We start from the raw sequence: 24,402 nt of genomic DNA on the forward strand, positions 1-24,402 counted from the left end.
GTCATCCTGCGCGATGTCATGAGAGATCGCGGCGAGATCGCGGGGTACGTGCCGTCGTCCGCCTACCTCTGCGTCGTTCGGGACCCGTCGGTGGCGGCCGAGCTCGAAGCCGCGCTCCCAGGCGCGTGGGCGACGGAGCTCAAGCCCCATCACAAGATCTCCCCGAACCTGGTCACGGACGACGACGACGATGTTAATGACGACGACGATGTTAATGTTAATGACGTTGACGACGATGACGACACGCCCGCGCGAGATGAACGACGCCGACCCTTCTTCGTCGCCGTGTACCCGCCGCCGGCGAAGAGCGCCGACGTCGCCAGCTGTGCCGCCGACGCCCGCTCGGTGATCAAACGCCTCGGCGTGGGCGTGGAGGTCACGACGACCCCTCAAAACGCGGTCCTCCTCTCAGGCGATGTCACCGCCGCGCTCATCTCGCATCTCGCCCGAAGGCCGTGGACGCACTGGATCGAGCGAAGGGACGGGAGGGTCGCCGCGATGAACATGCAGACGTCTGCTGTGATACAGTCGGGCAGCGGCGTCGTCGATGCCGCGGGTTTCGACGCCACCACCGCGAAATACGCGGTTCCCCCGGGCGAGCGGGAAAGTCGTGGGGTCCACCCCGTGTGGCGCGCGGGCATACGCGGCGAGAACGTCCTCGTGGGCGTGGGAGACAGCGGCCTGGACGTTGGCTCGTGCTGGCTCGCGGATCCGACAAACGCGCCTCCGGGCCCTCGGCACCGCAAGATCCGGCGGTACAACGCCGTCTGGGGGGACGAGGTGGATGCGAACGGCCACGGCACTCACGTCGTCAGCACGATCCTCGGGGAGGCGGTTGTCGGTTCGCCGATCGGCGCGAGCGAGTACGACGGCATGGCTCCGAGGGCGAAAGTCGTCTTCAACGACATCGGCGTCGGCGTCGGCGGCTCTCTTTTCTTACCGACGTCGATGGCGGCCTATTTCGACACGGCGTACGCGGACGGCGCGAGGATTCACAGCGACAGCTGGGGTAACGATGCGCCGCTGTACGACGGTTTGGCTCGCGAGGTTGACGAGTACGCGTGGTCGCACCGAGATTTTCTCCCCGTATTCGCCGCGGGTAACTTCGGCCTGAGCGCGGGCGCCCCGAGCACGGTGACGAGCCCGGCGACGTGCAAAAACGGCGTCGCCGTCGGCGCGAGCCTCGGCTGGTCCGGACCGAACGTGGCGAGCGCCGTCGTGGGGGACAGCGCGACGATGAACGTGCGCTCGTTGAATGTGCCCGGTACCGTCGAGGCGTTCACGGTGTACATGGCCGCCGTGGGCGCCGATCGGTTCGCGACGGGCGCCCAACCGGTTCGCCTCGTCGCCGCGTCGCCGCCGGACGCGTGCTCGAACTTCACCGTTCGGTTCCCCGGTGCCGTGGTGTTGGTCACGCGGGGCGGGTGCTACTTCTCCGATAAGATCATCCACGCACAAGACGCCGGCGCGGTCGGGGTGATCGTGGCCAACGACGACGTCACCGGTTTTTTCAAGATTGGCGCTCGAGACGGCGACGCGTCCGCTCGACTCGTTCGCGTACCCGCCGCCTCGGTGCCGGCGTCGTCGCATCGCAAACTTCTCGCCGCGATGCCGTGCGTCGTCACCTTCCACCCCGCGCGTTTGTCTCCCAAGCGCGTGGACCACATCGCGTCGTTCAGCTCGTTCGGTGCCACAACGGATGGACGGATCAAACCCGACGTGGTGGCGCCGGGCGAGATCACGTCGGCGTCGGCGGCGGCGGCGGGCGGGGGCGATTCATCGGAGCGCGGAGCCTTTCCGAACTGCGCGGTGACGACGATCGCCGGCACGAGCATGGCGACTCCCGTCGCGGCGGGCGCGGCGGCTCTCATACGCCAGTACTTTACCGACGGTTTCTACCCCACCGGCGCGAGGACGAAGGGAAACGGCTTCGCACCCTCCGCAGCTCTAATAAAGGCGGCTCTGATCAACGGAGCCGAGCCCATGCGGGGGTTCACCGAGCTCGGGCTACCCCTCGAACCCCCGCCCTCGGTGCGACAGGGTCACGGGCGCGTTCACGTCGGCAGATCTTTGCCCCTCGCGCCCGGTCCCGCTCGGATGTTCGCGGTGGACGAGCGCCGGATCGCGCACGGCGAGGTTCACTCGTTCTGCCTCGAGCTCCCTCCCGGACGGGACGCCCCCGAGTCGACGACGGACGCCGACGACGAGCTCAGGGTGACGCTCGTGTGGACGGACCCGCCCGCGTCGCTCCCTTCCGCGGGCCGTACGCTCGTGAACGACCTGGACCTCGTGGTTGTTAACGGCGACGGCGTCGCGTGGGGGGGCGGCGACCGGTCGAACAACGTGGAGCGGGTGACCGTGCCGCTTACTATTGACGGCACACAAGGGGGCGACGGGGCGGCGTCGTTCGTCGCGAGGGTCGTCGCCCGCGACGTGCGTTGGGTTCCCGGGGGGGAATCGGGGCAGCCGTACGCTTTGGTAGCTACGGCTCCGGGGCTGACCGGCGGGCCGTGCGGGGCGCGGGAACTTTCAGTGGCGGCACGTGCGGGGGATGACATCGATTTTTCCGGTGGATAGCAAAAAGGGAACTTTGTCGATTCCGTGTCCTTTTGCCTGTGGCGCGGATGCACGTTTTCGAGAAACGCGCGCCAACCAATCATTTTACCGCGGAAAGGCGACGTTGAGGTTAAAAATCGCCTGGATATTTATCCGTCCCCCGCATAAAAGAATCAACATCGCAATCGCGAATGTCCGCGATTCGTATGCAAACTCAGTCAGGACGTAATCGCGAACGCGACGTTCCGATCTCGGCGGCTCTCCTTCTTCCCGGGGTTTGAGACGATCGTTGAGCGATGAGTCACAGGATCAGGGCACGTGCGCCTCAAAAAAAAGAAAAGGTGTGTTTGTCATAGCCCCCCCGAGTGAGCCACTACGCGACGCGCGTGAGCGGTGTACAGACCTTAATCGGTCGTCTCGATCGATAAACGCGTCGTTTGAGCATGGCGACTCACGCCGTGTCGGCGATGTCTGCCCGCGCGGGCTCGTTCGCGCTCGGCAACCGCTCCGCGAGCAGGTCCGCGGGCCGATGCAGGAAGGCGAGCCGCCCCGTCGGGGGGCGAGTGTCGACCGTCGTGCGGGCCGCGGCCAAACCGCGCGATGACCAGCCCGAGAACTGGGAGCTCAAGTACCTCTACGATGGCGGATGCACCGTGTGCAACTCCCTCGTCAAGTTGCTCAAGTCGAAGAAGGGCCACGAGAAGATCTGGTGAGTGTGTGAAGCGTCGACGTGCACGCATTTCGTCGTCGCGGCTCCCCGTGCCGTGGACTTTTCTTTCCGTTGCCCGCGGGCGCCGGGTTCCGGCCTCGGTGGTCCTCTGGCCCTTTCGTCTCGCGTACCGACGGTTATGATACGCCGACGATAACCTCGCCGTTCGTCGTCCCTTCTCGATCCCTGCGCTCGGATGCCCGACCCAGCGCCGCGCCCGGTCAAAACACGAAAGCACAGGGCGGTTCAAAGATCCGAGATCCTGACCGCCCCTCCCCTCCCGTCGCCCCGCTGAACAGGTTCGAGGACATCTCCGACCCGAAATACTCGCCGGATAAGAACGAGGGAATCACGTTCGAGGAGGCCATGGCCACCATCCACGTCATCAAGTCCAAGGACGCCGAGGTCATGACCGGCATGCCGGCTCTCACCGCGCTCTACGACATCACCGGCATGGGCTGGCTGTTCAAGCTCGCGAAGCTCCCGGTGCTCTCCAGTGCCGCGGAGATCGCCTACAAGGTCGTGAGCAAGAACCGCCAGGCCATGGGCGGCGCCGCCGACGGCCTGCTCGCGCTGGGACGCATCAACATGGAGGAGAAGGGCGAGGGTTCGTGCACCGACCTCGAGGGCGAGTGCCGCGAGAAGCCACCGCCCGTGGACGAGGAGGCGGAGGAGGCGGCCAGGGCGGCGGAGGAGCGGCGCGCGAAAATCGCCGCCGAGAAGCAGGCCGAAGCCACCAAGACCGGCGGTGGACCCACCGCCATGAACAAGAACCCCGCGGCCACCTCCAAGGGTGGGCTCGAGAATGCCGCTCGGGAGAAGCCCCCAACCACCAGCGGCTCCCTCTCGGACCGCCGCAACATCCTCGGCGTGTACGACATGAGGCGCTCCAAGAGCGACGCGCGCGCGCTGCGAGCCGCGCCCGTGGACACCGAGACGGGAGAACTCATCGACGAGCTCATCACCATCCCCCTCGACGACACCGAGCTCTCCACCGTCGCCGCCGCGCTCACCTCGATCATCAAGCACTTTGCCTGGCAGGGCAACGTCGGCATCGCGTTCCCGGCTATTCGCGTCGACACCACCGAGGAGGCGGTCAACGAGACGATGGACTCCTTCGACGACGAAATTCGGAACATGTCCTCGAGCATGATCGCCATGGAGGATGGCTACGCGGCCGAAAAGCTCGTGACGAGCGGGAAGTACGAGGAGATGGAGAAACTGCGCGCCGAGGAGAAGAAAAAGAGGGAGAAGGCGCGCAAGGTTAAGAGCGGGAGCGCGAGGCTCAACGCGCCTCTCGCGAGCCAGTCCGCGGAGATTAGCACCGCCGCGGACAGCAGACAGTCTCGGCTCGAGGTTGAGAACTACCTCAAGAACGCCGTCGGCAGGGACGTCGTGGTCATGTCGGGACCCGAGGCTACCGGCTACGGCGAGATGAACTTTCGCGCGGAGAAGCTCGCGACGGGCACCACCGTCTGCGTCTGCCTCGGCAAGACGGCCGGTATCGCGCTGTTCGACGACGGTATCCTCGCTCACAACCCCGCGGACGTCGAGCGCCAGCTGGCCACCTTCAACTACCCCCGGTGGTCCAACGCTGAGCTGCCCCGCGAGGAGAACACCCCGACGGAGGAGCAGTGGAAGCGGTGGGCCGCTCGGGTCGAGCACTACCTCATGCGCATCGAGGCCGTGGCCAAGCCCGACAACTTCATCATCGCGGGCAGGGCGTCTGCCACCTTCAAGTACTGGTCAAAGTTCGTGAAGAACGTCAAGACCCCGTTCTATAACGCGGAGCAGGGCATGAACGCGGCGGTGCTGGGGGCGGGCAAGGGGGCGTCGGAGATTCTCACCCTTCGCAGGGACACGGCGCGAGTCCGCGCCGCCATCGGTCACGCCAAGGGCCTCTCGCCCCAGAAGCTCGACGAGGAGCAGCTCAGCGCGGTGTTCGATGAGCTCGACGAGGATAGGAGCGGCCGTCTGTCGCTTGAGGAGCTCACCGTCGGCATCAACCGGCTCAACGTGAAGCTCACCGAGGAGGAGATCAAGGAGCTGTTCATCGAGATGGACTACGAGGACACCGGCGACATCAACAAGCGCGAGTTCATCGCCTGGTGGAAGGACTCCATCGGCAGCAGCGGCGTCGAGATCATCCACACCATGGACGAGTACGAGCAGGTGCTGGACGACGCGGATGGCACAGATGGTCTCACCGTCTTGATGGTTGGCGTCACCTACTGCAAGCCGTGCAAGGCGTTTTCCAAAAAGTATCAGGATTTCGCCGACCGCTTCAACGGCGCGCGATTCATCAAGGTGTTTGGAAACGAGAACAAGGACATGACGGTGCTGTGCAGGGACGAACTGAAGGTCAAGTCGACTCCCACCTTCTACTTCTTCCGCAACAAGGAGCAGGTGCACATGCACACCGGCGCCAACGCGGGCAAGTTTGAGAAGTTTATTCTCGCGAACGTCAGGGAGGGCGAGCCGGGCTACGGCTCGGAGAGGCAGTTCGAGGATCCCGTCGAAGATCCGAAGAAGGGGGAGAAGAGCGCGTCGCCGGCGAGGTAGATTGCCGCGACACCGCTTATTCGGGTGTCGGGCGAGAGTGCGTAACACAAACATTGTTTTCGTCGCAGCAACGCGCGACGAGGCTTGATGAAAGTAATAATCAAAATGCGAATTCTTTCTTGCGAGCGACCCACTCTTCGGCGAAGGCGCGGGAGGTGGTTGTGTGGATCGCATGTCGCTCACGCCACATGCTCTTGGGGTGCATCACCTTCTGGTTTGGCCCCGTCCCACTCCCCCGTTCCCGCCCGATACGTCCCCCTCGTCCTCCGCCTGTCCCGACACACCGGAGTCCCATAAACAATTATGTAATCCTCGGAACGACCCTATCGCTGGAAGTGGCTGAGCCCGGTGGTGCGCCCCCTGCTGGACTACCCCTCGCGGCGACGCCTGGACCGATGTATCAACATCTCCGACCTTAGGGACGCCGCCAAACTCAGGGCGCACAAAATGGTATTCGATTACCTGGACGCGGGAGCCGACGACGAGATTACCATCCGGCGAAACAAAGACGCGTACTCGCAGCTCGAGCTGCACTACAGGATCCTCGCGGGCCTCTCTCCGCCCTTGGACATGTCCACCAGGGTGATGGGACGCGACGTCAAGATTCCCTTCTTCGTCTCCCCGACCGCGGGGTCCAAGATGTTCCACGCGGACGGCGAGGTGGGCGTCGCTCGAGCCGCGTCCGCCGCGGGCGCCATGTACAGCCTCAGCACCATGGGCACCGCCGCGCCCGCCGAGGTGGCGCCCGCGGTGCCCGCGCACCACCCGAAGCTCTTCCAGCTGTACGTCTGGAAGGACAGGAGCCTTGTGAGGGACATGCTGGCGCAGGCGAGGGAAAACGGCTTCCACGCCCTCGCCCTCACCGTCGATCTCACCTGGTACGGAAACCGAGAGCGAGACCACCGAAACGGTTTCACCGTCCCGCCCGCGTACACGGCGAAGCAGACGTGGGAGGCGATGAGGCGACCGGCGTGGACGTGGGATTTCCTGTCCTCCCCGGAGTACGCCTACGCCGCGGTGGACCTGGCGGCTGAAGGGCGCTTACGGCGCGCGGCGCAAGGGACGCGAGGCGAGAGTACCGCCAGCGACGCTCCGTTTCCGACGGATCGGCGCGAGCAGGTGGCGTTCATCCGCGACGCGTTCGATCCCTCGTTCAGTTGGGACGACGCCGAGTGGCTGTGCCAGGAGTGGAACGAGGGTCCGGTGGCGCTCAAAGGCGTGGTTCGGCCGTCGGACGCGTTGAAAGCGGTGGACCGGGGGTTCGACGCGGTGTGGGTGAGCAACCACGGGGGCCGGCAGCTCGAGACGGCGCCGGCGCCGATCGACGTCCTGCCGTCCATCAGGGACGCCATGGGCGGGGTCGGGGCGTGGCACGCGGCGAAGACCGCGGAGGAGGACGCGTGGCGCGACGCGGCGATCAACGACGGGGCGGATTTAAACGACGCGGGGACGTACTCAGAGGTTCGCGCGAGAGCGGCAAAGGCGGCGAGCGACGCGTGCGGCGGATCGCATCTCGTCGCCGCCAAGACGGGTTTACCCGTCGAGATCGTCGTCGACGGCGGCGTTCAGCGCGGGACGGACGTTCTGAAGGGTCTGGCGATGGGCGCGGACGCCGTGGCGATAGGCAAGCCGTACCTCTACGGCCTGTGCGCGGGGGGCGAGGCTGGGGTGAGGAAGGCGTTTGACGTGTTAACCGACGAGCTCGAGCGCGCGATGGGTCTCTTGGGGGTTGGGACGGTCAGGGAACTGCGCGCGAGGATGGCGGCGGGGGAGGAGCTGGTGCGGAGGAGACACCCGAGCCCGAGGGATTTCCCCGACCGCGGCGCCCTCGATCGGGGATACGGCGGAGGCGTGTTCTGAGCGTTAGCAGTGGGACCGCAGATTCCTGTCAAAAAACCAGCGCTTCAGTTCTCAGACGTCTCTTGTGGAATTTCGCCGGCACAATGTGGAGCGCGGCGGCGGTGCGGGCACCGGCTGTGTCGGCCCCCTGGCGGCGGGGTCGGTCGAATCCCGCGCGGACCTCGGTGGTGGTCCGGCTGGGTAAGTGGCCCAAGGTGATCGGTGGCGTCCGGTCGTGGCGGGGCATCAAGTTCGACGAGTTCTCGTTCGAGGTGAAGAAATGCGGCGACGGGCAGGCGGCCGAGGAGCTCATGCGGGAGTTCCTGGAGAGCGACGGGCTGGACCACGACTTCTGCCAGTCCGCGTTCGACACCGTGCACCTTGCGTATAAGCAGCGGCGACCGCCCGAGGAGATCGCGCTGTTGCAAGACATGGCCACCATGCTCATGCGCGCGCACCGGCAGAAGGTGCAGCTCCCCGAGGAGTTCCTCGCCGACGCGCTGCTCATGTCGTTCGCGACGAAGGACCCGGAGGCTGCGTTGAGTGGCGACGCGGACGCCGCGCGAAGGATCGCCGAGATCCGTGCCGAGTTGAGGAGGATCTTCGTCGACGGCAAGCCGCCCGAGATGACCGGCACCATGGGGTACGCGTCGGACCCGACGGTTGCCACGGCGAATCAGGTGGACCTGAGCAAGTTCCTGACGCACCTGGAGAAGTGCAAGGCCAGGGCCCGGGAGGACGCCAAGTGGGGCAGGTCGATGGCGGCGGTGGCGATCGACGCCGGCGAAATGGCGGTGCAGGAGTTCGAGGATCCGATGGAGGAGATTGCGAAGTCTAAGAGGGCGTTCACCGAGACGGCGGATCGCATCGAAGCCTTGCAAGAGATCATCAAGGATGAACTCTTCGGCGCGAAGAAATAGCCTTCGTTAGCGGCGAAGCACGACGGCTGACGATGAGAAAATGTGCTCTCGTGGTTCTACAACTTGTGTTACTGCTACAGGGATTAACGAAAAAACAACGCCGGGTGAGGGGCTCGTGCGCGCGGCGGAGCCGAGCTCACGCCTTGTTCTTGGCAACCTCCTCCTGCAGCTTTTGGATCTCGTACTCCGCCTCGAGGACCATGGACTCCTTCTTGGCGTCCCCCTGCTCCAGGCCCATCTCCTTCACGAGCGCCTCGACCTTGGAGTACAGCGTCTTCATCCCGGCCGCGTCGTCCACCATCACGGGCTTGCCGCTCTTGCCCTCGATCTCCCCGAGCGCCGTCTCGAGCGCACGCGTGAGTCCAGACTCGTCGGATACGCCCATCGCCTTGCGCTGTTCCGAGACGAACGCGAGGTAGTCGCGCGCGGTCATGCCGGGCTCCTTTCCGGACTTGAGGATCATCTCGATGCGCTCCTCGGTGGAGGGAATGCCGAGCTGCGGATGCGCGCGCGTTGGGACGGGACGGACGTCAGCTCGCGTCGCGACGATGGTTTGGATCATGTTGTGGTGGATTTGATTAGGGGGGGTGCTGACGAACGTCTTCGTCTGCGCGAGTTCGGGGCTGCGGGACGGCGCCGTGCTGGTGCGCGGCGCGCGACACACCCGCCCGGGATGCCCCCTCGCCACCGGGACGCGTCGAACCCGGCTGCCCGGGCTCGATCTCGCGCTCAACCTCGGGCGAGGCTCGGACTGAAAAAGAAACCCTAGGCGAACGGTCGTCGCTCCGTCGACGGGCGCGGACAATCCCGTCGACCGCCGTTCGGGTACATCGGAGGCGCGTTCGAACGCTCACCTTCTTCATGATATCGTAGCGCTTCTGGGCGTAGTCGGCGATGGCCGCCTTGTCGCCGCTCGTCGGGATCTCCAGGTCCTTGGTCGCGTCCAGCAGAGCGCGGAATTTTTTCTGTTGCTCGACGAAGACATCCTTCACGATGTCCGTCTCCTGGGACATGTGACGGGCCGCGCCGGCGTAGAAACCGGGGGCGGCCTGCGCAGTGGCGCGCGCGAGACGCGAGGTGACGATGCGGAGCGCCATTGGTACGTCGCTGCGCCGGTGAAGTGTGCCTCTACGACGTTGATGTTACGCTTTGACGAGCGTCCGTTCTCACTGGCGGAAATATCTTCAAATTCGCACATATGGCTGGTGAGAACACCGGCGTGTGCGAGGCGGTTGTCAGCGTTTTCCCATACGGAACAAAGGGAATCCCGATCGCACGCTGCAGAACTGGATTTCGGGATCCGATATCCACAACCAACGCTCCCCGAAGAAATCCAGCGACAGCGCCAGACGGAGACTGCGCGAGGAGCGCGAGTCCGAGTGACAGACGACATTTCAAGATGCCGTCCAAGATCCCGGTCCCCTTCCACCGCAATTACACGTGGGACTCCATCGTGTTCGGCGATGGCGGATTGTGAGTGCACCGCCCTTTAGAACCGATTTCCACCCGGCGTCCACTGCGCTTTTCAGGGTTTGGGTTTTGGCGAAGAAAATGGCCGTTCGGGACGACGCGCGCTCGTGACCCGCGACCGTCCCGACGTCAAACCTCCCAAGCCATCGACCGTTCACCCGCGGACCGGTCCTCGGCGCGCGTCCAACCGTGGATCCACGATCGACTCAGGTCCGGGACCGGGATCTCCGGTTGGGGATAAATGGACAAATCACGATTCCATTCCGAGTCCCCCGCGCTGACTGACCCGGCTCCTTCCTCCCCTTCACCTCCCCCTCCCCCAACAGCTACGAGGGTCTGATCTCCAAGTACGGCCAGGTGGACAAGCTGGGTACCTTCGTCTTCGCCGACGGCGACAGGTACGAGGGCCACTTCAAGCGCGGCGCCATGCACGGGTACGGCGTCTACCGCTGGGACCACACCGGCGACGTGTACTTTGGCGAGTGGAGGAACAACGCGCAGCACGGCTGCGGGATCAAGTTCTCCGGCCAGGACGACGGCGCGGAGTACGGCGAGTGGAAGGACGACCAGTACCTGGGATCCTACACCGGCGTGTGCGGCGAGGTGGAATCCTACGACGCCATGAACATGGCCATCAACACCGCGCAGTCGGCTCGGATGTTCAAGTACAAGCCGGAGTCCGAGGCGACGCTGCAGCGCCGCGGGTTCGTGATGCACCAGGACCCCATCTTCTACGAGCAGGGCACGGAGTGGACCATGCCGGGCTGGCGGGGCGAGATGCACGACGCCCCCTCCAAGGAGGACATCGAGCAGCAGCACCCCAGGCTGTACGCCCAGATGCAGCGACACAACGAGATCTGGGAGCGAACCTGGAGGTACTACAACATGGACCTCAAGGGCGCCAGGGAGTACTTCGTCCAGCAGGAGGCTGAGCGCCAGAGGCTGGCGGCGGAGCAGGCGGCGGAGTTTGTCGAAGGTTTCAACGACGACGTCGTGGACGATTACGACGAGTACGCCGACCTCTACGACGACGACGACGACAGCTCTGCTAAGAAGAAGAAATCCAAGAAGGGAAAGAAGGGCAAGGGCGGCCGGAACAAGACCGCGTCCCTGACGCTGTCGCTGAGGAACGCGGGCGCCGCGGTCGAGCGCGCTTTCGAGGGCGTCAGGGGCGCGGCGCTGAGGAGGCCCGAGATTCGCGCATTCGCGGAGAGGAGGGCGCGAGCGGCGGAGGAGCGGGCGCGCGCCCGGGGACCGGCGCCGCCCCTCGCGAGCCTCTCCCTCTCCCTCCCCTTCGGTCGCAAGTGAGGCGGCGACGATTACCTTGGTCGCGACTATTACCGATGCGGCCGGGTGTCGAGAGGGCGAATATATTTTACACTACATGATCCTCAAGTTGTGAGTGATGTCGCGACCAAAGTGCGAACGCGTCCAAAGACCCAGAGAAAGCGCTCACACGCCGTGGCCGTAGTCATCCGCCCACACCGAGTACGCGTTTCTGCACCCCGCCTCCCCCGCGTTCCGCACCAGAGGTCCCCTCGCGCCGCATCGACCGCCCGGGCCCGACCCTAGGCTGGTGACGTCGCGGGTCGTGTCCAAAAAGTCCCTGTCCGTGGCGTTCTTGATGAAGAACGCGCGGCTCGTGCTGTACACCGCGGCGTCGGGGCGCACGGGGTTGACGCTCGCGGGGTAGCCGCCCACGGCGCGGTCGTCGTCGCCCTTCTCGGGCGGGGCCGGTCCCTTCCTCGCCTCGGCGGGTGCGATCTCGTGGAACCTCTGAAACGTCGTCGTCCTCTCCTCCTCGAACGCGGGGCCCACGGAGAGGGTGGCGTCGAAACCGCCCACGGTGGGCTTGAGCTCCGTTCTCCTGGGCTGAGAGATTTGCGCGGTGAAGTTCTGGGTGGTGACCATGCGACGCCTGGGCCTGGGGCCGGTGGAGACCTGGCCCGGGACGCCAACCGCTTGGGACGACCTGCTGTAGTCGCTCTGGAAACCTGACGGAGGGGTGACCCTCCGCTTCGTGTCCGAGTGGGGCGCCGCGACGGCATCCTCGTGCCAGTCGGGCATCAACACCCTACTGTCATACCTCCAGAAGCGAGCCTCGAGCGCCATCGCGACTGTGTTTGCGATGCTCGGTTTGAGAGGCGATTCCCCCACCGATTCCCGATTTGTCTCGCAGTCGGCTTGCAGCCAACAGAAAGCTCTTGCAGCCACGTTCAAATTTTGTCACTCAGCTGGGCGCGCTCTGGGTGATGGCGTCCAAGAAGAGAAGCTCGGGGGCGGCCGCGACGCCCACCACGGACGCGAAGAAACCGCGGACAAGACCCGCGACGACCCCGGCGGCGGCACCGCCCGGGGATGAGAGCGACGACTTCGCCTTCGAGGTCCCGCCAATGTCGCAGGCGAGGAAGAGCTTCGGGGCGGAGATGGCGAAGCTCCAGATGGCGGGAGCGAGCGGGGGCGTCGACGACGAGCACAAGTTCCTCAGGGGCATCGCGACCCTCGGCAAGGACCTGTCCTGCTGCCTGTGCCTGTCCACGTTCGAGCGGCCCGTGCGCACGTCGTGCAAGCACTACTACTGCGCAGAGTGCCTCAACGAGTCGCTCCGGAGGAAGCAGCAGTGTCCGCTGTGCAAGGAGAAGGTGACGCGGCGGGACGTGGAGGACGACGATTTTGTCGCCGCGGTGGTGTGGAAGTACAGGAGGATAGTCACGGCGGCGAACGCATAGACGCACGGGTGAGAGCTTAGCTTCAGACGTCCCGCAACTTTTTGAGTTGGATTAGATCAGTAGTTATCGTCGTCCATCATGCGCACCTCCGGCATGTCCCTGATGCTCTCCTCGACCGCCTTCACCTGCTTAACCCCGGCCGCGAACCCGCCGAAGACTGCCTTCTTCTTCGCCCCCGGCTCGTCCGTGTCCATCGCCCCCTCGCCGTCGTTCTCCCCGCGCGACCTGCCGTGGTTCAGCTCCCGCTTCACCTCGGGTCCAATCTGATAGTGGTGCTGCGCCTCCACCAGCTTACGCAGCAGCGCCTTATCCTCGGCGCGGATCTCCTGCTTGTACCTCTGCACGAAGCACAGCAGGGACTGGTGCCAAACGACCGGCAGCTGCCTGGACTCTTTCCGGAACCGGAGGAAGTGGTCCACCAACGCGTCCACCACCCTGAACGGCAGGGCGTACTTCTTGTCCAGCAACACGCGGAGGAAGAAGGACGTGGTGCCCGCGTACGGCAGCTCCGCGAGCTTCAGCAGCGCCGCGGCGGAGTGAAGCATCGGGATGGATCCCCGCGTGAGCACCGACGACAACACCACAGCCTCCCTCAGCGTGCACGTCCTCGAGGCGCACAGGGGAATCAGTATCCCCTTGTAAAAGGCCGCGGGCTTGAACGTCGCCTTCTTCAGCGCCTGATACAGCGCGAAGTGCAGCCGCTTGTGCTCGGCGATGTCGTCCCTGACGCGCGGCAGCAGCACGAGCGAGTAGAACCTCTGCGCCATCTTCGCGTTGAGGTTTGACGCGAACAGCCTCGTCGCCTGGAACATGGCGTGCGGGCTCCACTTCTCCGGGTTGGTGAGGTACAGCACCTCCTCCCAGTTGCTCAGCGCGGGTATAATCTTGAACGCCTTGGGGATCTTGCCCACGGTGTACCGCTTGAGTAAGTCGCCCACCTGCCGGTAGACGTCAACCACCTTCTGGTCGATTCCCTCGGGCACGGGCGCGAGGTCGTCGTCGTCGCCGCCGCCCGCGCCACCCGCGCCGCGCCCGCCGCTCTCCTTCTCCTTGATCTTCTCCAGGATGATGTCCGCGAGCGTCCGTTCCTTGCTCGCCTTGGGCGCCATGAACGCGCTGAGCGCCTTCTCGTCCTCCGGCGATATCTCGATGTCCTCGTAGTAATCGTCATCGGCACCCTTGGGACCCGCGCGGTCGTCGTCGCCGTCGCCGTCGTCGTCGAAGGCTCCCGCGGCGCGAACCCCGAATCCGTCGCGGCCCGCGCCCATCGGGTCGTCCTCGTCGTCCTCGTCCTCGTCGCTGTCCTCGTGAATGGTGGCCTGGATGAGGCTGCGTCCGAGCGTCGGGCGCGCGACCGGCCCGCCGCCGCCGCCGCCGCCATCATCGTCGGAGCCCGCCTCCACTTCCTCGAGCTGCTGCCTCGCGGCGAGCATGACCTTGTTGCTCATGGCGTCGGTCATGAAGTCATCCTCCTCGGGCTGGCGCTCGCGCTTCTTGGTCCTGCCCTTGCCCTGCGCGAGCTTGTCGTTGGCGAGCTGGTCGGCGAGCGGCGCATTCTTCGCCTTCAGGTTGCCGGGCAGCTTTCCTGTGCCCTTGTACGGCATGGTCGGTGATGCCGGGCGCTATTCGTAAGGCTGAGGGGCCCTAGAACCGACGAACGGGAACGGTAGCAGCCTCCGATGCGTCTCGAGCGCGGCTGCGGAGTGCTGGCTCGCGCTTCGATATGTCGCCGACCCGTTCCGAGCCTCCAGCACTACTTTCGAGCAGACAGACAGGCAGGAGAGAGCAAATAAAAGTGGCAAACGGTGTTTCCAAATCAATGCGTGCGCTCTACATCTCCATGTCGTCTTCCTCGGCGGGAGGGGGCGGCACCGCCTGAGCGGGGGGCGACGGGACCGCCACAACCGACCCCGGCGGCGGCGGCGGCGGCGCCTCCGCCGGATCCCCCACCGCGAACGCTCCCTCCGGCGGACCCCCCGGCGGCGGCGGCGGCACCGGCTCGCCCCCGCCGTCCCCCGCCGCCGCGCCCGTTCCATCCGCCCCTTCCGCCCCGGGCGCGGGCGCGGGCGCGGCCGCCGCCGCCTCCGCGCCGGGCATCGCGTACCCGTACGACGCGTAATACGCCGCCCACGCCGCCGCGTTGGCCGCCTCGTCGCCCCCCGCAGCCGCCGCGGTCGCGTTCGCGTTGGGATCCGTCGCGGGCGCGGACGCGTAGCCGTAGTAGGCGGCGTACTGTGCCGCCACCGCGGGGTCCGCGTACGCCTGCTCGTACCCACCGCCCGCGTACGCTCCGTACCCCGCGTATGCCGCGGCGTACGGGTTGTACGCGGCGTACGGGTTCATTTGGTGGTTCATCTGGTTGTGCGGCGGCTTGGCCCCCGCGATTCGAACCACGAGCGTTTTGCCGTCCAGCATTTGGCCGTTGAGACCCTGGATGGCGGCCATGGCCTGCTGCTCGTCCATCATCTGCGCGAACCCGAACCCGCGCGACCGCCCCGTCTCCCTGTCCGTGATGACCCTGACGTCGGAGGGCAGTCCGTACGGTTGCAACAGCATCTTGAGTTCCTCCGCCCTGTAGTGGTCGGGCATGTACGCCACGTAGAGTTTCGCGTCGTCGTTGACGGGCGCGACGGGCGCATTGACGGGCTCGCGCGGCGCCCTCGGCTCAGCCTTGAGCCGCACGTCGATGCTCTTCCCTTCGACGACGTGTCCGTTGAGCGCCTTGGCGGCGATCGCCTCCTCCGGCGTGGAGAACAGGACGAACGCGAATCCCTTGCACGACAGCTGCCGCTCCCTGTCCGGGATGACGTCAATCTGCAGCACGCGACCGAAGGGTTTGAACATCTCCAGCATGCGCTCCGCGTTCATCGTGCTCGGGAGGTGGCCCACGTACAGCTTCGCCGCGTCATCGTTGCTGCCGCCCGACGATGAACTGAACCCGAGGCCCGATCGCGCGCCGTGAACGCCGGACCCGCCGGGCGCGCCGCCCCGCGCCATAGACTTGTCGACGCCGAGCTCGGAGAGAAAATCGCTGTACGCGTTGTCCAACTGTTGACCAGCGCCCGGGCCGTGCATCATCTCCACGTCCTTGGCGTACTGCGCCGCCGCCTTGGCCTTGACGTCGTCGCTGAGTTGGTACCTCGTCGCGTTCTCCTCGTCCTCCTTGGCGCGAAGGTCCAGAAAGTTGGTACCCGGATCTACTCGAAGCGTCCCGTTGATCTCCGCGAGCTCCTTGAGCTGCCGCTTCTTGTGCTCGTTATTGTCCTCGTCCACGGGCACTAAGAGCTCCTCGATCATCTTCGCCGCGGCGTCCACCTGCCGTTGGGTGTCGCCCGTGATCAGCACGTGCATGGGCTCGTCGTCCACCGGGTCGTAAGGCTTGTTGGGGTCGGCGCCGCCGGGTTTCATGGACCCGCGGCCACGAATCGCGATGTTGGTGTTGGTCTCCTGCTGCATCTTCTTCTGCGTGTTCCCTCTCGGGCCGATGATCAAACCGAAGAAGTTGTACCCCGGGTACTCCGCGACCGGTATGAGGATCTTGCGAGTTTTCCGCGCGGGCTTAAAGTCCGGGGGCGGGGTGAACCCGGGGCAAATCTCAATGAGGAGCTCGATGAGCTCGCCTCGCTTCGCCGCGTACTTCTCCTTGTCGATGATGTCCCTGGTGTTGGTTCTCACGCCGTTGGCGTCGTAGATGGGCTCGGGCGAGGGAGACCTGGAACGCTCCGACCGTTCGTCGAACGGGAGACCGAGCAGCACGCGCCGGTTGACCTCGGCCAGCTCCTTAAACTTGGCGACAACCTCGGGGCTCGCGCCGGGTGGCGCGGACTTCTCGCTGAGGAGCAGCGTCGGGAGCTGGATCTGCAGGCCGCCGGGCAGCGTCAGCGCGTTGTGATCGTTGGCCGCGGCGTATCCTCCTGCTGCCGCACCCCCGTCCACGATCGCCGGCGCCTGGGGCTCCCATCGGCTCTTGCGTCGCTTCCTCCCAGATCCGTCGTCGGCTGCAGATCCGATCGGAGCGAGAGGGGGCGCGGAGGCGTAGGGTCCGGGGGGTCCCGAGGAGGCGTACGCACCGGGAGGTCCCGGCGGGGGTCCCGGGACATCAACCTCGGTCCTTTCGGGCTTTGGACCCCATCGCGAGCGCCTTCCGGCCTTCCGGCGCTCGACGGCCGCCGCGAGGTCAAGGTTTTCCGTCGCCATAATGGCGCGCGCGGAGGCGAGCTTGCCGGCCTATACAACTTGTATTTGAACGCAACAACGAAATGACGCGCGGCAAAAGCCCGCGCACGCACAGCATGTACGGCTCCGCTCAGGTCGCGGGCAGCCGCCGGGAGCGCGCGCAGACGTCGCGCAGCGACCCGGCGAGGGACATGGCCCGGGTCACCGAGGCTGCCATGGCCCAGTCACCGCACCAGGCGGTGCAGAACCTCATCCGCGCCACGCCCGCCAAGTCGGCCAAGAAGAAGCGCCAGAGCGTCGCGTTCGCCACCGCCGTGGACGGCGCTTCCGGGACCGACGACCCCTTCTCAACCTCTCCGAAGGCCATCGCCAGTACCTCCGCGGCGGCGGACATCATCGCGGCTCAAGCCCGCAGGTTCGCCGCGGAGAGGGCCGCGGGACTCGTCGAGGAGCCCGGAGACGCAATCTCGTCCGCGATGTGGAGCTCCGCCAAGGGCGCCACCGAGGCGGTCGCCGCCGCGGTCGCGAACACCTCCAGGGAAAACGCCGCGCACCTCGTCTCCAGGGCGGCGTCCGCGCACGCCGAGCACGCCGCCGACGTCGCCGCCGCGGCCGCCGCGCACGCGTCCGCCGCCGCGGCCGCCGCGCGCGACGATCCCTCCCCGGAGACGGAGGCTGAGGCGCAAACCGCCGCCGCGATCGCGCGAGAAGCCGCGGAGATGGCCACGCGCGCCGCGGCTAAGGCGACGTCCGCGGCCACGCGCGCGTCCGCTGACGACGTCAACAGGCGCATCGCCGCCGCGCGGGACGCCATGCGAGGCGCCGACGGCTTCGACGTCGCCGCGGAGACGGAGCGGCTTCGTCGATCACAGCTGGCGGCGACACAGCTGGCGGCGCGCGACGAGGGCCTGCTGCCGCCCACGCCCCCGCCCCGCACGAGGCACACGATCATGTCCGAGGTGTACCAGAGCGCGGCGAGCGGTTTGGGAGGTGGTGCGGGAGGCGGTGGAGGAGGCGCACAGCTGTCAAGGGCGACGGAGCCTTCGTCGCCGTCCGTCGGGAGGCTCCCGGCCACCCCGGCGCACGCTTATACACGCTCCCCCTCGAGGGTGGACGCCGTCGCCGTCGCTCGCGAACGTCGGGTTGGATCGGCGGCGGTCAAGGTCAAGACGCCGGGGAAGCTCGGCATCTCCGGCGCGGCCGCGAGGGTACCGGCGCGAGCGATGACGCGCGAGGCTGCCGGCGCGTACGATTTGGCCGAGGCGAGGCGTAAGCTCTCAAAGCTCTCAAAGGAGGCTCCCTCGCCGGCGATGAGGTTCAAGGCGAGGCCGGCGCCCTCGTACACGAAGCCGCGGCGGCCAGACTCCGCGTCCGCCGCGCGCGTCGCGAGCCTGCGGGAGAACGCCCCCGCGGTCAAGAAACGCGATCCGCTGTCGTTTGACTCGATGGCGGATTCCGCGCTGGATCGCCGGCACAGCAGGTTCGAGGCTAACATGGTTGAGCGGGAGCGCCGCATCATGAATCAGATGATCCACTACAACGACGACAAGTCGGAGGCGGGGACGCCGAAGAAAGATGTCAAGATGCACCCGTGGGTGGGTAAGAGCCCGGAGAAGAAGGCGTCAGAGTCTCCGGGAGCGCACGCCGTGGGTCTCCTGGGCGTTCACATGCCGCGACCCACCAAAAAGAGCATCGCAATCGCCGAAGCGGCTCGCCAGCGCCGAATCGATCGCGAGGTGGCGGAGGCCATGGCCGCGACGGAGAAGCAGTACGGCAGCCCCGTCGAGCGTCGGGGTAACCCGTACCTCGCGCGTTCGCCCGGCGTGGCGCTGACCAAGACGGCAGCCTCGGCGCCCGGCTCGGCGAGGAGGCTGATGGCGGACACGAGCGACGCGCGAATTCGGTTGGAAAAGAGTTACGCCGAGGGTCGTTTGAACGCGGCGAGGGCGCTCCTGGCGGAACTGGAGACTGAGAGGAAGGGGACGTCGGCGCCGGATGTGGCCGACGACGACGTTTGGGCGCTGGACGCGAGGAGCAGGGGCGCGGTGGCGGCGTTGAGGGGGCGACTTTGAATGTAATCGTGAATTTGATATATCGTCATCGTGTCGTTCGTTCGGTATGGGGTCTCGTCGAGTCCCGCAGTTCAGTACGCGTCGTCGATGTCCATCTCGGAAGCCTTGATGGCCGCGGCGATCTGCGCAGCCGCCTGCGCGGCCGCCCTCCTCGCGCCGCGTTCCTCGCGGCTGAGCTGCGGCTCCGGCGCGACCTCCTCCCTGATCCGCCTCTGCTGCGGCCAGACAATCGCCTTGCGCAGCGCGTGTACCCTCAGGAGCACCGACGCGCCGGCGGCGTTGGCGTCGGGCTGGGACGCGGCGCGAAGCGCGATCGCGGGCGGGGACCACGGCAACCACGCGGGGGAGAGCCACTCGCGCTTGAGCGACGCCTCCAGCAGCACGCACGCCATGGCGAGGGTCAGCGGATCGGTCGCGTTTTCAATCATGCGACGCCACGCCTCCTTCCTCGCCTTCGACCCGCGAACTTTGCAGAACGCGCGGCCCTCGCCGCCGCCGTCGGGGAGCGCGGCGTCGAGCGCGAGGAGCTCATCCTTGATCGCCCCGATGGTAGCCTCGGGGGTGTCCACGGGTGAACCCACGGGGGCGGGGGGTTTCCAACCGGTCGCATCCGCGGGGGGCTCCGGGACCGCCTTTACGTTTTTGATGGGAGCCATGGCCTTCTGCGCGTTGTCCTCATCGTCGTCCGCCTCGGGTTCGTGCATCTCCACGTCGGCACCCTCGACACCCTCGGGCTTGACCTCGGGTTGGACGGGTTCCTCCTTTACCTCCACGGGCGCTGCGCCGAACCGACGCTCGAGCTCGCTCCAGAGGGTGCCCTCGCGGAAACCCCGCTTGTTGAGTCGACTGGCGAGGTCGTCCAACAGCCTCTCGGCGCCCTCGTACATTCCCCACGGTTTCTCCTCTGGGAGCGTCGCGTTCTCGTCACGCTGGGACCCTTCCTGGTGCTGAGACGCGGGCTGGCTCGCGTCGTTGTCGTCGTCTTCGTCTTCGTCGTTTTCCGCGGCGCCTTCGGTTTTGGGCTTTTTGCGTTTCTTGTTCACCTGCGCGGCGGCGGTGGATCCCTTGATGCGCTTGACCGCGCCGCCGCCCGAGGGCTGCACGGCGACCTGGCCCCAGGGCGCGACCATGTAATACGAGGCGCCGGTTCGGTCGGTACCCACGGGGGAGAGTCGAAGGTCCGCGGCCCTGGCCTGCTGCTCGAGCTCGTGCCACTTGGCCTGCCACCGGAGCCGGCCCTCCTGCTCGGGAATCTCAAACACGGATGCGTTGGCGGCGGCGATGCCAGCCATGCGCACGGCGTACGACTTGACCTCCTTCTTGGATCCCTTCGCGTCGTCGCCCTCCTCCATCTCGGCATCCTCCTTGACCTCGGCACCCTCGGCACCCTCGGCACCCTCGGCACCCTCGGCCTCAGCCCTGGCGGCCTTGGCCACCTCAGCCTTTGCCCTGGCCTCCGCCTCCGCCTCCTCAGCCTTCTCCTCGGCGGCGGCGCGAGCCGCGAGCATGATCGCGTCCCTCTCCGCGGTCGACACCCCGTACTTGCGGTAGCAGGTGAAGTCCCTGATGTGCTTGCGCAGCGCCTCGTGCACCTCGAACTGCGCGCGCTCGCAGTCGTCCAAAACGTTTCGAACCGTTGACGAATCCAGCAGCTGAAGCGTCAGCTCGCGAAGCAACTCGAGCCTCTCCGCGGGGGTGCACTCGCCCCAGCCCCGTCCCAGGGCCCCAACCATCTTCACGAGCCTGCGCGCGGCGTCCGCGCGGCATCGCGTGCTCCCGAGCTCGCCGTCCGGGGTGGGCAACCCGCGCGTCACGAGGTCGAGCTTGGTGCCCCGCAGCGCGAAGAGCTCCCGGGATCGAGAATCTCGAGTCTCCTGCGCTCGTTCGCACGCGGGGCAGAACCACTCGCCCTCGGGCACGGACTCGAGCGGCGGGTCCAGGCACGCGCAGTGGTACTCGCCCGTGCACTCCTCGCAGATGAGCACGACCCCCGCGGCGACGTCGCCGCCGCAAACCTGACATCCGTCGTCCCACGCAACCTTCGGCAGCGCCCCCTCCTCCCCTCCGAAGAGCGCGAGCGAGCCAATCTCGAGGTGGACCAAACCGTCGGAGCAGTGACCCTCGGGCCTGCCCCGGCGCGCAGCCTTGCACACGCGCTGCGTCACCGCGTGAGCCGCGTCCTTCTGCGGCGCGTGAGCCGCGGAGACGAGCTCGCCGCACTCGGCCGAGTCGACGGCGACCATGTCATCCGGGTGCGCCGAGAGGGCAGCCACCGCGTACACGCCGGCGGCGCACCTCTGGTCTATGACCTCGTAATCGATCGCGCGGGGGAACCTGGCCCTGGCGGCGATGGACGCGCCGGCGCCGGCGGCGACGGACGCGTAGTACGGCACGGCGGCGGCCGCCTGGCCGTGTTCGCGCTTGGCGCCGCGGCTGAGCTCGGGGGGTCGGAATTTGTCCGTGTGCGCGAGCACCCTGACGGATTGGCGCACCGCCGCCGCGGTCGGGTTCGTGGCGGCGCCCATCGCCGCTTGCACCGCGCGCTGCCTGCGCTCCGACTCCCCGGCGCCGCCCGGCACGGCGAAGTTGGCGTAGAGCTCAATCTCGCACGCGGTCATGGCCTCGGCGTCTGCCCTCGCGGCGATTGCGGGGGGCGGCCTCGGGTGCCCCTCGAGCGAGGCGGCGAGCGCGGCTGCGGCGCTCGGCGTGGTCACCGTGCCCGTCTCGGGCGGCGTCGCGACGGCGGTGGGGCACCCGCCGCACATGTGCTTGCACACCACCTCGGCGGCGTCGGCGGCGGACCGGACCGTGGCACCCTCGGGGGGAAGTTCCATCGACGCGGCGACTCCGCGGAGGTACCTGCGCAGGCTCTCCTCCCACACCCCGCCCGGGACCGCGGTGGACGCGTCGGTGACGGGCGCGAGGGCGAGGGCGTCCACCAAAAGGCTCTTCTCCGACGCGGACGCGTGAGCGGCGAGGAGCGGCTGGAGGAGCGCGCCGACGAGCGAGGAAGCGGCGACCGCGTCGCCGTCGATCACCGCGGCGGCGAGGGCGGCGGGGGTCGGCGGCGCAGCCTCCGCGGGGGCGCGCGTCTCGACGTGCTTGCGCTTGCGGCCGGGTCGCGGCGGGGAGTCGACGGGGTCGCCGTTCTCGTCGCGCTGGATGGGCTCGGCGAAGAGCAGGTCGCGGAACCTGTCCAGAAACGTCCAAACCTCCAGAACGTCTCCGGCGAGCCGGGGCTTCTGCGCGATCGCCGCGGCGAATCCCTCGGGCGCGGGTGGCGGGGTCACCGGCCCGGGGGCGACCGCGGCGCCGTCCTCGGCGGGTGATTCATCGGCGACGCGGGGCGTGATGCCGTGCAGCCACTGCGACGCGCGCTCCTCGGCTTTTTTCGCAGCCTCCCCCTTCTTCGCATCCGCCAATTTTTTCCGTTCGCGCTCCTCGGCGGCAGCCTTCTTAGCCTTTTCCTTGGCGGCGGCGGCCGCTTCCTTGTCCTTCTCCCTCTGAGCCTTGGCCGCCTCGCGCGCAGCCTCTTTCTCGGCCTTTTCCCGCTCCTTGGCAGCCTCGCGCTCAGCCCTGTCGCGCTCGAGCTGCGCCTTGCGCTCGATCCTCTCGCGTTCTTTTTGCGCGATTCGTTCAATTCGTTCGCTCTCCTTCTCGGCGGCGCGCTGGTCGTGTCGTGTCCTGCTCGCGTGGACGCCCTCCAGCTTGCTGATCATCTTGTCCACGACCCGCTTAACCTCGTGCTTGTCCCGTTCCTCCTGGGTCATCGGCGGCCGCTTCATTTTCTCCCTCGCCGCCTTGGCCTCCTCCTGCGCCTTGCTCGCGTCCTTGATAACCTGAAGGAGCTCCCTGGCGGCGGCCAGGGTGTACTTGGCGCGTCGCAACCCCTCAGCCGCCCAGCTCCCGCGCTGTTCGCAGTACTGGTACATGGGACACATGTCGTCGACCCACGTGGACGCCTCGAGGGTGCGAACCACGTCGATGTCGTCGAGGCAGAACCGATCGGCGGTGCCCGCGCCTGTCACCTTCCTGGCGCCGGGCTCGAGCTCCTCGCCGTTCATGGTGTGGAAACTGTTACTCTCCACGGCCATCTTGCACCACGCCGCGAGGGACGAGTCGCCGTCGCAGACGAGCGGATCCTCGTTCGCCTTTTCCGCCTCCTCCTCCCGCTTCGCCTCGTCATCCGGGAAATCCTTCTCAAACGCCTTTGGCGTCAGCGTTCGAGTGACACGGAACACGGGAACGTCCTTGAAGGCCTTTCCGTCGCCGACGGAAGTGCCGTCGCAAATCTCGGAGCGAAACTTGGCGGTTCCATCGGAGTTGACCCACTCGGTGGTGTACCCAACCGGGAACACGTGCGTGGCGTCGTGGAACGCGGGCCTGGCGTCAACCTTACCCAGCGAGACGACCATCACACCCTCCGTGACGGTGAAGGGCGCTTCACGCGCCGGGTTGGCGGCGCTCGTCGCAGCCTTCGCGGCGTCTGCGCGGGGTATGACGTCGGGCACCGGGACGTACGGCTCGAGTTTGGGCTCGCGCGGCTTCCACGGCTTGGCCTTGCCGAAGGATGTGCCGAAGGCTTTGGATCCCGGCTTGGCGCCCTTGCTCCCGCCGCGGGGCGCGGCGATGGGCTTGAGGCCGTAGTACCTGACGGCCTCGGCGCGCGATCGGAACCTGACGTCCTCGGGGTTGAAGTAATACTGAGGCGGAGGAGGAAGGAGGGCGGGGCGTGTCAGACGGGGCCTTTGGTTTCCACGTGGTTGGTTACGTGCGAGGAAGATCTGGGGCGCGGATCGGCGGGAACGGCGGTGTTTGGGGTCGTGAAAGGGTCCGTTTGGGGACGCACCACGTCGTATTGTCCCTCGGTCGCGCCGTTGAGGCGCATCTTCATCTCCACCCTCCATCCCTGCGAGTGACGCGGCGATCGTGAGCGTCGGGTCAGTCACCGTCCTGCGCTAGACTATTCGAAAAAGTGGAAAAGTGGCGCTCGCGATGGCGCTCGCCGCGTGGGAGCGCGCGTCGGAAGGCGCGATCGGGTCGGGGATACGGGCCCGAGTGATATCCACGGATCCGGGAGAGACGATAGCGCGTCGATTGGAGGGCGATATCGATTCGAAGGCGACTCACATCCTCCAGAGGTTCGCCCCCGCAGAGGATGATGTAGTCCTCCAGCGCGTCCAGCAGCGACTGCTCGGGGTTCTCGCCACCGCGATCGGCCCTTATGGCCCTCGCGTGCTGCTCCTTGGTCATGTTCTTCTCCTCCAACACCGGGTCGAAGTCCGGGTCGGCCTTGCCGGGCTTGGACGCGTCCTCGCCGCTCATCCTGTCCTCTCTAGACGACCGGGCGCGCGTCGCTCTGGCGCGCA

At 66.8% G+C, this 24,402-nt stretch overlaps 13 protein-coding genes across 13 annotated transcripts; 7 read left to right on the plus strand and 6 right to left on the minus strand.

The window, feature by feature from the left end:
• Positions 1–498: 498 nt before the first annotated feature.
• MICPUN_103083 (ATP-binding cassette superfamily) lies at positions 499–2,577 on the plus strand (the record flags this gene model as incomplete). Its single annotated transcript, XM_002504876.1, has 1 exon — positions 499–2,577. One exon carries the CDS (start codon positions 499–501, stop codon positions 2,575–2,577), a length of 2,079 nt encoding a protein of 692 aa, XP_002504922.1.
• A 2,842-nt stretch (positions 2,578–5,419) lies between these two features.
• Positions 5,420–5,827, plus strand: MICPUN_86624 (predicted protein; the record flags this gene model as incomplete). Its single annotated transcript, XM_002504877.1, has 1 exon — positions 5,420–5,827. The coding sequence occupies one exon, from the start codon at positions 5,420–5,422 to the stop codon at positions 5,825–5,827; it is 408 nt and encodes a 135-aa protein (XP_002504923.1).
• A 447-nt stretch (positions 5,828–6,274) lies between these two features.
• GOX2 (glycolate oxidase) lies at positions 6,275–7,687 on the plus strand (the record flags this gene model as incomplete). Its single annotated transcript, XM_002504878.1, has 3 exons — positions 6,275–6,844; positions 6,947–7,186; positions 7,373–7,687. 3 exons carry the CDS (start codon positions 6,275–6,277, stop codon positions 7,685–7,687), a joined length of 1,125 nt encoding a protein of 374 aa, XP_002504924.1.
• An 83-nt stretch (positions 7,688–7,770) lies between these two features.
• On the plus strand, positions 7,771–8,586 carry MICPUN_62523 (predicted protein; the record flags this gene model as incomplete). Its single annotated transcript, XM_002504879.1, has 1 exon — positions 7,771–8,586. The coding sequence occupies one exon, from the start codon at positions 7,771–7,773 to the stop codon at positions 8,584–8,586; it is 816 nt and encodes a 271-aa protein (XP_002504925.1).
• A 31-nt stretch (positions 8,587–8,617) lies between these two features.
• MICPUN_62524 (hypothetical protein) lies at positions 8,618–9,696 on the minus strand. Its single transcript, XM_002505183.1, has 2 exons — positions 9,441–9,696; positions 8,618–9,082 (listed from the first exon to the last, which is right to left on the minus strand). Exons 1-2 carry the CDS (start codon positions 9,681–9,683, stop codon positions 8,723–8,725), a joined length of 603 nt encoding a protein of 200 aa, XP_002505229.1. The 5' UTR covers positions 9,684–9,696; the 3' UTR covers positions 8,618–8,722.
• Positions 9,697–9,985: 289 nt separating this feature from the next.
• Positions 9,986–11,364, plus strand: MICPUN_103087 (predicted protein; the record flags this gene model as incomplete). The annotated part of the gene is made up of 2 exons (XM_002504880.1): positions 9,986–10,059; positions 10,383–11,364. 2 exons carry the CDS (start codon positions 9,986–9,988, stop codon positions 11,362–11,364), a joined length of 1,056 nt encoding a protein of 351 aa, XP_002504926.1.
• Positions 11,365–11,508: 144 nt separating this feature from the next.
• MICPUN_62526 (predicted protein) lies at positions 11,509–12,168 on the minus strand (the record flags this gene model as incomplete). The annotated part of the gene is made up of 1 exon (XM_002505184.1): positions 11,509–12,168. The coding sequence occupies one exon, from the start codon at positions 12,166–12,168 to the stop codon at positions 11,509–11,511; it is 660 nt and encodes a 219-aa protein (XP_002505230.1).
• Positions 12,169–12,308: 140 nt separating this feature from the next.
• Positions 12,309–12,785, plus strand: MICPUN_62527 (predicted protein; the record flags this gene model as incomplete). The annotated part of the gene is made up of 1 exon (XM_002504881.1): positions 12,309–12,785. One exon carries the CDS (start codon positions 12,309–12,311, stop codon positions 12,783–12,785), a length of 477 nt encoding a protein of 158 aa, XP_002504927.1.
• Positions 12,786–12,841: 56 nt separating this feature from the next.
• Positions 12,842–14,389, minus strand: MICPUN_86102 (predicted protein; the record flags this gene model as incomplete). The annotated part of the gene is made up of 2 exons (XM_002505185.1): positions 12,842–14,071; positions 14,189–14,389. 2 exons carry the CDS (start codon positions 14,387–14,389, stop codon positions 12,842–12,844), a joined length of 1,431 nt encoding a protein of 476 aa, XP_002505231.1.
• A 760-nt stretch (positions 14,390–15,149) lies between these two features.
• MICPUN_86202 (predicted protein) lies at positions 15,150–15,782 on the minus strand (the record flags this gene model as incomplete). Its single annotated transcript, XM_002505186.1, has 1 exon — positions 15,150–15,782. A coding segment is annotated over one exon (633 nt), but the record flags the coding sequence as incomplete, so codon positions are not given.
• Positions 15,783–15,982: 200 nt separating this feature from the next.
• On the minus strand, positions 15,983–16,373 carry MICPUN_73699 (predicted protein; the record flags this gene model as incomplete). The annotated part of the gene is made up of 1 exon (XM_002505187.1): positions 15,983–16,373. A coding segment is annotated over one exon (391 nt), but the record flags the coding sequence as incomplete, so codon positions are not given.
• Positions 16,374–17,044: 671 nt separating this feature from the next.
• Positions 17,045–19,033, plus strand: MICPUN_62530 (predicted protein; the record flags this gene model as incomplete). The annotated part of the gene is made up of 1 exon (XM_002504882.1): positions 17,045–19,033. The coding sequence occupies one exon, from the start codon at positions 17,045–17,047 to the stop codon at positions 19,031–19,033; it is 1,989 nt and encodes a 662-aa protein (XP_002504928.1).
• Positions 19,034–19,104: 71 nt separating this feature from the next.
• MICPUN_62531 (predicted protein) lies at positions 19,105–24,358 on the minus strand (the record flags this gene model as incomplete). The annotated part of the gene is made up of 3 exons (XM_002505188.1): positions 19,105–23,736; positions 23,883–23,942; positions 24,164–24,358. 3 exons carry the CDS (start codon positions 24,356–24,358, stop codon positions 19,105–19,107), a joined length of 4,887 nt encoding a protein of 1,628 aa, XP_002505234.1.
• Between the last annotated feature and the right edge of the window lie 44 nt (positions 24,359–24,402).

This window comes from Micromonas commoda, chromosome 11, assembly GCF_000090985.2.
Source record: "Micromonas commoda chromosome 11, complete sequence".
Taxonomy (NCBI): Eukaryota; Viridiplantae; Chlorophyta; class Mamiellophyceae; order Mamiellales; family Mamiellaceae; genus Micromonas; species Micromonas commoda.